The sequence below is a fragment of the Crassostrea angulata genome, chromosome 2 (genome assembly GCF_025612915.1).
Source record: "Crassostrea angulata isolate pt1a10 chromosome 2, ASM2561291v2, whole genome shotgun sequence".
Lineage (NCBI taxonomy): Eukaryota > Metazoa > Mollusca > Bivalvia > Ostreida > Ostreidae > Magallana > Magallana angulata.
In genome coordinates this window covers 58,643,030-58,656,882 of record NC_069112.1, presented here as the reverse complement: position 1 = coordinate 58,656,882, position 13,853 = coordinate 58,643,030, and the positions used below count along the sequence as shown (strand labels likewise).

General features: G+C 33.7%; 1 protein-coding gene across 1 annotated transcript; it reads right to left on the bottom strand.

Annotated features, from left to right (window-relative positions):
• Positions 1-620: 620 nt before the first annotated feature.
• On the bottom strand, positions 621-13,350 carry LOC128173679 (uncharacterized). The gene is made up of 7 exons (XM_052839352.1): positions 9,041-13,350; positions 8,827-8,894; positions 6,928-8,737; positions 6,757-6,837; positions 6,571-6,645; positions 6,303-6,458; positions 621-6,190 (listed from the first exon to the last, which is right to left on the bottom strand). The coding sequence occupies exons 1-7, from the start codon at positions 9,117-9,119 to the stop codon at positions 951-953; spliced, it is 7,509 nt and encodes a 2,502-aa protein (XP_052695312.1). The 5' UTR covers positions 9,120-13,350; the 3' UTR covers positions 621-950.
• Between the last annotated feature and the right edge of the window lie 503 nt (positions 13,351-13,853).

The window sequence follows — 13,853 nt, the reverse complement described above, 5'->3', positions numbered from 1 at the left end:
GTACTGCATTTGTTAAGCTGCCAGTCCAGTCGTTACTGTGAAAATGACTTGATGATAACTGTTTGCCAGTCGACCATGACATAAAAGTCCAATGACACGTCCATTCGCTTATAAATGTGTAGATCAAATATAGTCAACTAGTTGATTTTAAACCAAAAAAGACTAACAACGAAAATATGACATAGATTTAACTATATACGCTTGAAGTCAGGAGTGAACGATTATCTTCAATTTTTATTTTAAAAATTCTTTAATAATATGTTTTTTCATTGTTAAAAATATTAATATTACTGAATTTACTTTATAGTACAAAACTCATTTAGTTTTAAATCGCACAATAATTGTCCTTTTTAAAGGCAGTATATCATGAGTGCTAACTGAATTCTGATTTTTAATACATGAACTGATCTATGGGATGGGGTAGTTTACATACCCATGGTGCACTTTCCCGAAAAAAAAATTCTAAATCAGCTTATGTAATAATATATTTACACTCCACGAGTTTTTTTTTTTTTTTTTTTTTGTTGCTTGTAAAATGTGTTGAAAGCTACGGCAGTTATAACACTGTAATACACAGCGGGTACTCAGAAGTTAAAACTAGTGGGTATTGTTTTTTAACAAAAAACACATGTCTCCCCTTTGTTATGTATTTGTAACAAAATGGAAAGAACCTGAAATGGAGCTTCAGTTTTAAAAGACAGGAGGGAAATTTTAAAACAAAACATCTTGTTACATGTACTGGTAGATGGTATATTGAGCTGACCCGCCTCTTTCTTGCTCTTCATGGCCAGAGACTTGAGGATATGTGATATATGTCATATGTGATATATGTGTCATTTGTGATGTAAAATAAAATTAAGTTTTATTTCTATTTAGTATACATACTGTCAGCATTTTTAGATTGGATCAATGTGATAATATAACAGATACACACCATACACATTAAACAGCTAACAAAGTTTATATGCAACTGTAATCCAGTGATCGCCTGAGAGTACTGTTGATGAATCTGTTGGAGTTGTGTTGACAATGGCAATCCGAAGATTAGAGTCTTTCCTTGTTTTTCTACCAGAAAGGGAACGACGTAATCCCAGAATGAAGAAATTAATGGGCATGGGTCCATCAATCCATGTAAAAGGCACAGACCTTGATTCAGCATTGTGGAGATGGGCCAATATTTCGATAATCTGAGTATCCATTAGAAAAGTTGGTTCATGGCCTGGTATACCAATTATAGAATTATACTGATGAATAATGCATTTGTCCAGCGTAGGTTGAATTTCAACCTCCAACCAGTTGTTTAATTCTGCATTATGAAATATCCATGCAGTGTTTGCTGCCACATAGCCACATGAAACACTGTATTGTTGGGTACCAAGTGTGGGAACAACATTGAAGCCAACAGTCTGTAGCCACTGTACAAGATGAAGTGTGTTGTTGTTCCCACACCACATATCCACTACTCTCGCTGTTAAACCAAGATGTTGGTATAATGTTGTCATAAAAGGTGTATAGGGTAAGGGAAACTGTGGCGTGAAAGAATCGGCTTCAAATCCAACAATTGTTTTCCTTTTGTCTGGTATCTGTTGTTTATCAGTAATAAGCTTTTTGTTTTTAAGGTTTTTATACCTTTTAACAATTGGCTGGACTTTGGTGTTTGCTTTTACACTTGTTTTTTTCTTTTCTGCTTTTACACTTGTTTTTTTCTTTTCTGCTTTTACATGCTGAACTTCACATATGTTAATGGAAATATAAATTGGCAGATGAAACGAAAAATAGGACGATAAAACTCCACTTTTGAAAGATGATATGTTGCATATAAAAATGTTGTCGAGAGTTGAGCCAGCAATGGTTGTTGGTGAATGGATTACCTGCTGGAATCCAAGTGATAGAAATGATCTACTTATATCTCCAGTGCTGTTGTTAAAGTCACCAAGCACAACAATCCTAGGAATGTTGTTAGTTTTACAAATATCAAGCAGACACTGTGGTACATGTAAAAACGATGCAAGAGAGGCATTACAGTGCCTGTACACAGTAGCAACCATCGTGCTAATTTTGGGAAAGAAAATGCAGATCATTTCATAGTCATCCTTAGCATCAGTTTTTACAATATGGAAGGTGGTATCAATTTTTATATAAACAGCAGCTCCAGCCCCTCTGTCCTGGACACTATTTACAGATTCTAGATTGAATCCATCAACATCATAACATGTCTGATTTGAGTCTTCTCCAAGCCATGTTTCTGTAGCACAAAAAACATTAGGCGAGTAGAATTCTAGCATTTTCTTTACATCTGGGAAATGTTTTCTAAGTGACTGTACATTGTGATGTAGAAGTAAGAAATTATCTTCTCTTTCATTGGGCTGTAGGACAGAGTCTGTGAGTGACAAAACCTCCATCTGATTCAAAGATTGTTTTACACTAGAATCAGCATAAATCACAGAAGGGTCATAGTCAAGTAAATGCAGTCCCTCAAGATGTGTAACCCTACTGAGTGCAACGTATGCCATTCCACCCTTGAAAACTCTTTTGAGCGACACTGCTACTTCCTTGAATGTTTGTCCCTGGACTTTATGAATAGTACAAGCCCAGGAGAGTGTAAATGGGAACTGGAATCTTGTTATATATCCAGTTTTATACTGCACTTTCTGGGACAAGATTCTAAATGGTACACATTTGTCATTGCACAGTTGTGTAGTATTACGAATTCTGTAATTATTACCAATGTGCTCATCGTCAAACTGTAATACAATGTATTCTGGAAATCCGTATGGCATACTTCCATTAACAATATCTATTACTGTTCCAAGTGTTCCATTTACTAGGCCATCGCTTGTGTCTATGTTCACTGTCAACATAACTCTAGCACCCATTGCCAGTTTCAGTTCAGATTGTAAGCAGGTATCTAAGTTCTCAAAGGGTGTCTGTCTTTGAAACACTTTACCACTTGATGAATGTAATATGTCAACTGCTGTCATGCTGATTATTGGTTTTCCAAGTTGCTGTAGTTTGGAAAGGTTATGATGACGAACTTGTTCATTAGTAGAGAAGATATGAATTGCATCACTTGGACAATTTGAAGTTTCCAAACGACTTCTCAAGAGATTTTCCACATCTTGATTCATGGGATCATCACGATCCTTTGTTCGAATTATGTTTAAAGCTTCTGCAAAAAGTAAATCCTCTTTCTGTCTCATTATCTTTTGTAATTTGTGCACTTTAAACAAAGTCCAAAGATCTTGTGGAAGAGCTCCTGCATCAACGTTAAGAAGACTTTTGCCAAACACGGGTGGTATCTGGTAGAAATCTCCAACACATAGAACAGATATGCCTCCAAATGGTTTTGAATTCTGCTGCAGGGATTTGATTTGGTTTAGTCTTCCTGATATATATGACAAAACCGTTTTGCTGACCATTGATATTTCATCAATAATAAGTAGCTGAATGTTTGAAAGCCTGGCTCGTAGAGTATTTAAATCATTTTCACCTAGAGGTTGATACTGTGTTTTCATGTTCTTCTTCAATGCAAAGGCTGAATGAATAGTCTGACCATTGATGTTCAAAGCTGCTTTTCCAGTGTAAGCAACTTTAAGAATAATGACATCATCTGGTGTTTCACGTATCTTGTGAAATAATTTGTTTGCCATGTGGTAAATGCAGTGAATGAGCAAAGACTTTCCAGCTCCCGCTCCCCCTGTCAGAAATATGTGAAAATTGTCATGAGAGTTTGAGTGTAACACCTGCAAGCACCACTCTTTTATAAAATTGAGCAGTTCCATTTGTTCTTTATTCAGCAATCTGTACATCTGCAAAAGCTTTTCATCAGTTATAGTATTGGGATTTGGCTCCGTGTACACATTCTGTGAGTATGAATTCTTGTTTGTCTGTGGTGTAGATTTCATTTCAGGAATGTCTACTGCTGAAAGAAATTCTTCATCATCGAGCAATTCCTTTTCTTCTTCATTTTCAATTCTTTCCTGTTCTGAGTTAGGTGCCACTTGAGCCCATGCTTCTTCCAGTGGATGCATGTCTTTCATTAGGGACCAAGTCTCATCAAGCTGATCAGTTAGTTTTTGGAATTGTTTCATATTTTCATTAACAATATTACAAACTAACGTCAATCCTAATTTTCCTGTTTCATAGTACTGTTGGAAGGAGTTATACTCAGATGGAAGAAATCTATTTTCTCTGTGAGGACAATATAATCTCAACAAATTAAAATAATATTTCTCAGGATCTTTGGATTGTGAAAACTTTGGATATCTAATGACTGCATCCTTTTTGGTCCTTCTTGTAATTGTACCCATGTTGTGAAGCAGCCGTATTTTTTTCCCAGTCTCTGTCTTTGATTCCTCTTCTAAATCTGCGTCTTCTGTATGGGTGGAGTTTGCTATCACTCTATACCTTGATACAAAAGTTGCTAAACACATATTGGCAAATTCATTTGTCAGTGGCCTTGCTAGATATCTATCCAAGATGCTTGTCATCCATATGTTGTCATCACCACGAGATGCATTGGATTTTATCACATGCATAGGAAGTGTTATTCTGGTATTTTCTGTATCAGTTGGAATCCATACAACGTCTCGAGAACAATGTTTAAGCTTTAGACCACAAACTCTGTAGACTGCTTCCATAACACTTATCTCCCGATGGGTGAGATATACATTTCCAAGCTTTCTGAGCTCTTGTATTGCCTCTTCATTATTCTGTCTTGCCTCTCTTTGGGCAGCTTTAATGAGCTCTCCCAATTCTTTTTCTGCCTTGGTAATATAGGACATTATGTACATAATACAGCTATACGGGTCTAGTATAAACTGTATATCCATGTTACCATTCCATGCATGTAGAAGAGCAGGATTATAAGGATTCACCCAACAGTCTTTGGCTTCTCTTCTGTGAACCACTGTAGGTCTTTGTGACAATACATTTAGTGCCTCTTGTAGGATCTCTTGGGTAATGTTACCATGGCTCAAAATGTCTGCTGTGCACAAGTCCGACTCAGCGGTAAGTAGATCCCAAAAAATTTTCAGAATGTCTTTAGCAGTGTTTTTTGACATTTTGTTTAAATTATTTGATTGTTTTGGTTCTATGTCTTCATCTTTGGGTGGACTGGCAATAAATGTTTGCAAGGAGCATGGGCGAGGGAAATTAAAACGACAATCTTTTCCTCCTTTTTTGCATGTTTTTGTGTGTGCTTTACTGTGTAGTTGCACTGAGGAAACTATATCAAATAGTTCCTTATTTTCTTCTTCATTTGGTATTTGACAAGAAATGTACTTGTCGATAAAAGCTGTGACTTCACTATCAGGGGATTTCTGCCATTCAGGAGCATTTTCAATCCAAACTAGTCCATGATAATGTGGCCAACCTCTTGCTTGAAACTCAATTCTTCCAAAAATGTCGGTTACCTTACCAATAGGATTGGATGGACTCATAATGACTTGATTAATAAAATCATGAAGTCTTTTATCAAACATCCGTGTAGCAGTTACAATGTTGCTATTCAATATGTTGTAGTACTGCTGCCAATCAGGGTCTTTAGGAACTTCAATGCCTTGCTGGAGACAAATTGCTTCCATAATTTCTGTCCATCTTCTTTCTGCTGCAGAAAAAGTTATGAAAAATGTAGGTATGCCAAGCTGTTTAAGCATGGCAAAAAGATCTCGCATGGTTTTTTCCCAGTATGCTGGGGAACCGCGAACTGCCTGCAAAAAGCGGTAACATTCATCTTTTTTAAGCATCTTTTTCATTTTGGAAGAATCCAAGAAGGTAGATGAGGTCAAATGGCTCAAATCAACTGACTTTCGCATTGCAATAGAAACAGAAGAAAAGATTTCCTCAAGTTCTGCTGTATACTGTGCAAAAAATATATATTCTGGATCACTAGCAAATCTATGGTCACTTGAAAACAATCTACTGTTGAAATACCGTTTCATTGATATTTTTGTATTGCGTTTGTCTGTGTATGTTTTTTTTCCATTTGGGAAATGAATTGGAAATGCCTGTCCTTCAGAATGGATGACTTTTGTTGGTGTGTTTCCTTCTGCCGGGGCAATACAAAATATGGAGTTTGGATTTTGATCAGCATAATACTGTGTTAAGTCTGATGGTTGAAGAGATGTATCAAGTGGTGGTGCAAAGTCATGAGATTCTTCTGTTGACTCTTCTTCCTCTGTGTCAGAATCTGTTGAAAACAAAAAGGCATTATTTAACTGTTTACTTCTGATGCACCAACAAAGTGTCCCAAGACTTCTGTTAAAACATGGATTTCCAAACAACAGTTCAATAGATTTTACCATCACATTCAGCATTGATGTTGCTTTCATTGTGGTCATTATTTCCAGGTTCAGATTCACTCTCCTTATCAGCACCTGTTTTGTAAATAGATGTATCAAGTGGTGGTGCAAAGTCATGAGATTCTTCTGTTGACTCTCCTTCCTCTGTGTCAGGATCTGTTGAAAACAAAAAGGCATTATTTAACTGTTTACTTCTGATGCACCAACAAAGTGTCCCAAGACTTCTGTTAAAACATGGATTTCCAAACAACAGTTCAATAGTTTTTACCATCACATTCAGCATTGATGTTGCTTTCATTGTGGTCATTATTTCCAGGTTCAGATTCCCTCTCCTTATCAGCACCTGTTTTGTAAATAATTTACTGAAGTTTTATCATTGTAATATTTTTTCATATGTGTTCATTCAGTTTATGTTAACAATGTAAAGACATTCTTTAAAACACTTAAAACTTACCACTGGTATCTACAGCTGAGTAGTTTTCACTATCATCTATATATTCTCCACTTTTAAATATATCATCTTTAATTTCTATATCTGAAAAAAAAAAGAACATTTGTACCATTTTTCATCATAAAGGAAAAAAGGAATTTCTTCGTACTCCATAAGTTGCTAAAAATGACTAACCTGCAAAGTGTGGGTTTGTTTTCTTTAGAAATTCAAGTGCTTTGAAGATTTTATTAGGACGTACTTCCTGGTAGAGATGATGGCCTTTAAAACACAACTTGCGCTTCAGTTTTACCTTGATGAACGATTCATCAGAAATGTTTCTAGGCAAAGTTGTCGTAACTTTCGTAATATCTGAGCGAACTGAAATTACTGGTCCATGAATTCCTTTTTGTGTATGTTTTGGCAAATTGACTATTTTCATAAATGGAATTACTGGAGATACCAGGTGTCTCTCCAGTTTATTAAGTTCACTTAATTCGGCTCTAGCAGTACTTAAATCCATATTGTTAGCTAAGGCCTGTGCTGGAACTTTGCCATTTTTCATGGTCTTGTCACATAAAACACAAATATGTTCGATAGTGGTTGCTGAAAGACTGTTCAGTAAAGTAGATATTTGTGTTTTTTTGTATTTCTTCTTGACAAATTTATGAACCTGCAAACGAAACATAATCCGTCCACATACAACACATGGATAAATCGGATATTCTTTGCATAAGGTTCTAAATTTCTGAAGTGCTCCATCACCATTAGTTAGTGATTTAGCTTTCTTTGTGTGATAGTTTTGTAAACTTTGTTCTCTCTTCCTTTTTCTTGTTTCTGGTATCTGATATTTTTGTTTTTCATATTCTCTTTGTTTTTGTGACTTTTCCTGAATCTTGTAGTTTTCCCTGGTCCTCTGTTTCTTTTTTTCTGCATTCTTTGGAATACTGTACCTTTTCTTCATACTCTGTTTCATTTTTTCTGCAATCCGCGGAATACTATATTTTTTCCTGAGGCTCTGTTTCTTTTTCTCAGCATTCTCTGGAATACTGTATTTTTCTTTCATACTCTGTTTCTTTTTTTCTGCATTCTCTGGAATACTGTAATTTTCCTTCATACTCTGTTTCATTTTTTCTGCAATCCGCGGAATACTGTAATTTTTCCTGATCCTCTGTTTCTTTTTCTCAGCATTCTCTGGAATACTGTATTTTTCTTTCATACTCTGTTTCTTTTTTTCTGCATTCTCTGGAATACTGTAATTTTCTTTCATACTCTGTTTCATTTTTTCTGCAATCCGTGGAATACTGTAATTTTTCCTGATCCTCTGTTTCTTTTTCTCAGCATTCTCCGGAATACTGTATTTTTCTTTCATACTCTGTTTCTTTTTTTCTGCATTCTCTGGAATACTGTAATTTTCTTTCATACTCTGTTTCATTTTTTCTGCAATCCGCGGAATACTGTAATTTTTCCTGATCCTCTGTTTCTTTTTCTCAGCATTCTCTGGAATACTGTATTTTTCTTTCATACTCTGTTTCTTTTTTTCTGCATTCTCTGGAATACTGTAATTTTCTTTCATACTCTGTTTCATTCTTTCTGCAATCCGCGGAATACTGTAATTTTTCCTGATCCTCTGTTTCTTTTTCTCAGCATTCTCTGGAATACTGTATTTTTCTTTCATACTCTGTTTCTTTTTTTCTGCATTCTCTGGAATACTGTAATTTTCTTTCATACTCTGTTTCATTTTTTCTGCAATCTTTGGAATACTGTAATTTTTCCTGATCCTCTGTTTCTTTTTCTCAGCATTCGCTGGAATACAATATTGTTCTCTCATGTACTGCTTTTTTCTTTTGGCCTTCTCATCATCTTGATACCTATTTCTTTCATACTGTTTTTTCTTTTCTTTATTTTGTTGGTACCAAATTTTCATTTGTTGCTTTCTTGTAAGTCTTTGTTTCTCAAAGTGCTGTTGTTGTGAAAGGTAGTTACACAACCAGTCTGGTTTTTCTGCCTAAAGATAAAATTTTGATATGAATCTTTTTCTCTAATAATGATGTTTTAACATTTACAAAGTAAAATCAAAAGTCTGGTAATTTTTACCTCAAAACTTGAGTTTTTGTCTTGCTCTGCTGCAGTTGATTGTGATTCATAATTTTGGGTGGAAAGACCTGGAGGGAAATTAAATGCCAAATTAAAAAAAATCCATTAATAATACAATAATTTAATGATGCTTGATTTTATATTTCTCTGTACTACATGTTATAAAATTGTAAACAAAATAAAATGAAATACAGCAATCATTTATGATTTATACCTGCATTTTTTGCCAAATTTTCTGAGCGAATTTTCTTTTTCCTTTCTTTGTCTTTTTTTCTTTTGCTTCTCCCACTCATGATTATTCATCATCATATGCAATTCTTAAAGTAGCCTGAAAAGAAATTTATTTTTAAAAACTAATGCATGACATTCTTATATGCACATAATAAACAGGTTTTCTTTAAATGACACAAATAAAGTACATACATGCATTGATTATCAATATGTATTTTCATAATGAAACTAAATTTCTATGGAACTAAAAGATAATGTATCTTCGATGCAGCATTGGGTCTTTAGGGTAAATACTTGTATGCATGTACTTAGCAGTTGAATATTTGAATTAGAAGCTAATTTCTATGAGTTTGAAATCTATACTAGCTTTTTGATAAATGTTATATTCACATAATTTAATATACATGTAATAACTCTCATAGGAATGTACTTATTTCATGAACAAGCAAGTTGTTAATGTTAAAAAAGCAAATGATAGGAATATATATAAACAATAAAATAAAGATCTAATTTTCATGACGTATCCCCTAAAAATATAGATATACACTGCATTAAAGGTAAAACAGAAGAAACATTTATTTTTTTAAATTTTGACTAATATTTTCTAAAATACAGTATAGGATAACAAAGGTATTTCCTAAAGAAAAAAGTCAAGTTTGGCAAACAGAATCTTCGCTGCATACTCTGCACATAAATTAAAGGAAATGTCTGTAAAATTAGTCAGGTTAGAAGTTAACTTCTGTTTATGGGTATGTTTATTTGTCTTTTGATGATCCAGGTTTCGGATTTGGAGAAGATTTAGTATCTTTAGAAGATACATCACTGCAATCTTGAGAAGAAAGGAAGAAATCATCCTCTTCTAGGTTTTCGATTTTCTTCTTTAAATTTTCAACCTCCTTTTTCATTTCCAAATTTTCTTTTGAAAGTTTAGAATTTTCAATTTCATTCAACTTTATGATTGTTTTAACTTTTCCTTCCATGGCTTTTAATTTTCTTCTTATTTTTTCTACAGCCTTAATAGCTTGTCCACTGTTTTTAGTAGAAATGTCATAGCAGACAGCTTTTAGTTCTGTGTCTACCTCCTCTGTAAAGTCTGTTAGGAAAGTATCCAACCTTTGTATTTTTGACGGTGAAGCCATCCTGATCTAAACAAAACTACAATTATAATTTCTTTAAAAAAACAGTTAATGTTTTCGCTCTGAACTGAATGACCTGAAACTACCAAAGGCAATGGAACAACATTAATTTGTTGACTACAGATGAGAGCTAAAATTTAAAAAAAAATCAAGATTAGTGAATAATTTTTCTCTTTTCCTGTAAATCAAAAAGAGAAATCTTAAACATTTCCAATGTTCTCCATGATTCCTTTAAATGTGTTCTGTATGACTCCATGTGTATCTAGAGTAATGAAAATGGAATGAAGAATTCAGGAGGTCCGATACCCAATGAACGTTACAGAGCATTTTGGAACCATTTCAGATATGTAATCATTGACCTCTTCTGCTGGGAAGGTGCAAATCGAAGTTCTAGACATATATTCTGCAAATACCTCATTAAAAATATCATATATGAATCTAAGTATCAGAGTTGTGACTGTTTATAATGAACACACACAGGGACACACATAGGGTGTATTAAAAATGGGAGGTAATGCAATACATGTATCAGAAAAAAATAAGGATACAAAAAGAAACTACGGCTGTAAGCATAACAGAAGTTACTATGGTGTCATGAATTATTTATTGAACACCAATTTTTGTGGATTCATGGTTGAACAGATCAACAAAATTTAAAGTTCATCTAAGAATATATGAAAACAATTTCTATTGAAAGAGTTCTTGTCCAGGAATTAATGTGTCCTTCAAACACTGTGTATTTGAGAAAATTCATAAAAAGTGGTGTCAATGAAAATTAATGATACCATAATGACAAGCTAATTAGTAAATGAAACATGCATTGAAATATATCACATAAAAAGCATGATCTTTTAGCCAGGCTCATTGCTATATGAAATATGTAAGTAAAATGTAATACTGAAGTTACAAGGATTTATGGTTTAAAATTTCAGATAAGTTTTTGTGATGAAGTTACGCAGAAGATGTGAAGCAAGAGTGCATAACAAAACTAATAGTGACAGAGAAGCTCACTATAATACATAATACTACAGTAATTTAAACAGCTACAATAGCAAGGGGTCTGTTACTAGTGCCACCACGAAGAGGATCCTCATTATACATTTGTAGCCAGACATGTACATTAAAGACAGATCATGCAAAGTGAAATCTAATAGTCTACAGTACACTGTGAAAGTTGAAATAAGTTATATTTTGGTAATGATTAGTTAACCAATAATAAGTAGTACATGTCAGTTACATGTGTTATATGTTAATTTCCAGACTGTAAATTCTTTGCTAATCTATTTTTTAATAAAAAGTAATGAAACCTTATTTTAACCATATCCAAATATTGCCTATTAGATATCACTTCTCTGTGCAAAGTTTGAATCAAATATATAATGATGCAAACTTTGCTTGGCACCAAATGGATTAGATATATGATTAGAAAGATATGAGATAAAATATGATACTCACCTCAGTAGTTCATAAAAATTTCTTCAATGTATTTTCTTTCCAAAGACCGTGTGGTTTCCGTTGTTAAGTATTTTTTGTGTGTTGGTAGGAAGTGCAACAACATAAGAAGTCATAAACACCCAAAATAGCTTGATAATATTTGTAATTGGCTCCCAATTTAATATTTTGTTAAGGTGACTCTATGTCAAACAATTCAAAGACATAATTCAAACTTTTTTTTTTAATTAGGCCATAAACAATAAATTTGGGACAACATTCCATTGGTGTCATAAATTTTGTCTCAAGTAAAGATTTAAATTTAAAAAGTGTTGAATAATTCAAAAGTTATAATTTAGACCATTTTAACCAGTGCATCTCTACTTGGTGTCATTTAACATTAACAATATTCCAAGGTTCAAGCTCTGATCTCATAAGGTGTTCAAGTTAGGGCAAGAAAATTTTCCTTTGAAAGAGGAGACATTAATTTTAGGTCAAGGTCAAAAATTTTGGTTGGGTTCAGCTAGGTTATATACCATCTATCTATGATACAAGTAAAAAGTCTGTATGTTAAAGGAGTCTTGTGTTATGGCCTGGACAATATTTTTTACGAAAAGCTTGACCTTGAAGAACAAAATAGGTCAAGGTCAAAACTTTTGGTGGAGTGCACTCCTTCTCAATACCATCTACCTATGTTCTAAGTTTGAAGTCTTAATGTCAGAGGGTATTAAGGTTATGACCCAGACAAAATTTTATTATTTTTTTCTTAATTTGACCTTGAGTAAAACATGGTCAAGGTCAAATATTATTCAATGGTACACTTAAGTGTATTATTATTGTTCTTTGTTTAAAGTTTGAAGTCCTTCTGTCAAAGTATATTCAGAAGTTGAACAATGAAGTTTTTTCTCATATGACCTTGAAATAAAAATTCTAGGTCAAGGTCAAACATTTTGGTTGGGTTCAACTAGGTTATATACCATCTATCTATGATACAAGTTAAAAGTCTGTATGTTAAAGGAGTCTTGTAATATGGTCCGGACAATATTTTTTATGAAAAGCTTGACCTTGAAAAACAAAATAGGTCAAGGTCAAAACTTTTGGTGGTGTGCACTCCTTCTCAATACCATCTACCTATGTTCCAAGTTTAAAGTCTTAATGTCAAAGGGTATTAAAGTTATGACCGAGACAAAATTTTACTATTTTTTTCTTAATTTGACCTTGAGTAAAACATGGTCAAGGTCAAATATTATTCAATGGTACACTTAAGTGTATTATTATTGTTCTTTGTTTAAAGTTTGAAGTCCTTCTGTCAAAGTATATTCAGGAGTTAAACAATGAAGTTTTTTTCTAATATGACCTTGAAATAAAAATTCTAGGTCAAGGTCAAAATTTTTGGTAAGGTTCAACTAGGTTATATACCATCTATCCATGATACAAGTTAAAAGTCTGTATGTTTAAGGAGTCTTGTGTTATAGTCCGGACAATATTTTTTATGAAAAGCTTGACCTTGAAGAACAAAATAGGTCAAGGTCAAAACTTTTGGTGGCGTGCACTCCTTCTCCATACCATCTACCTATGTTCCAAGTTTGAAGTCTTAATGTCAAAGGGTATTTAAGTTACGGCCTGGACAAATTTGGATGAAGAAGAATAAGAAGAATATGAAGAATAAGAAGAATAAGAAGAATAAGAAGAAGAAGAATAAGAAAGTCGACAAAAACAATATGTCTCCCCTTTGAAAGGGGAGACATAATAACGAGTTTTATAATGACGACACAAACGTTGAACGCTGTAAACTGCAACGTCGCAAGCGAAAATCAAAAGTCATGCTTGTGGCTGTTACTGTGGCTCTTCCATTAATATGAACTTACCCTTAGGATAAGATAAGAAGTTTAAGCTATAAATCTCATTTGTAGACAAGGCATGACGTTAAAAAAATGTAAATAAAAGCATTAAATCATGATTTTTTGAAGTATACAGTCTCATAACTTCATTGATGTGTGCATACAAATTTTCATAACGCGCTAACGCGATTTACTTAATTTGTATGCACACAACGGTGCAGTTATGAGATAGTGTACTGAAAAAAAAATCATGATTCAATGCTATAGAACCCCCCCCCCCCCCTCCTAAAAAAATAGAAGCTTGCTCTTTCTCGTACAGTTGGGTACAGTGCTGGTCAGTCGGTAGGTACAGTGGTGTCCTGTAGAGTACAGTGCCTCTGTACAGTAG

What these genes read in the sequence shown, in the direction of transcription:
- LOC128173679 (XM_052839352.1), bottom strand. Translation starts at nt 9,119, where the DNA reads ATGAGTGGGAGAAGCAAAAGAAAAAAAGACAAAGAAAGGAAAAAGAAA. An exon ending in AAATTTGGCAAAAAATGCAG is followed by an intron (nt 8,895 to 9,040) that starts GTATAAATCATA and finishes ATTTCCCTCCAG; the next exon opens with GTCTTTCCACCCAAAATTAT. An exon ending in CTCAGCTGTAGATACCAGTG is followed by an intron (nt 6,646 to 6,756) that starts GTAAGTTTTAAG and finishes TTTACAAAACAG; the next exon opens with GTGCTGATAAGGAGAGGGAA.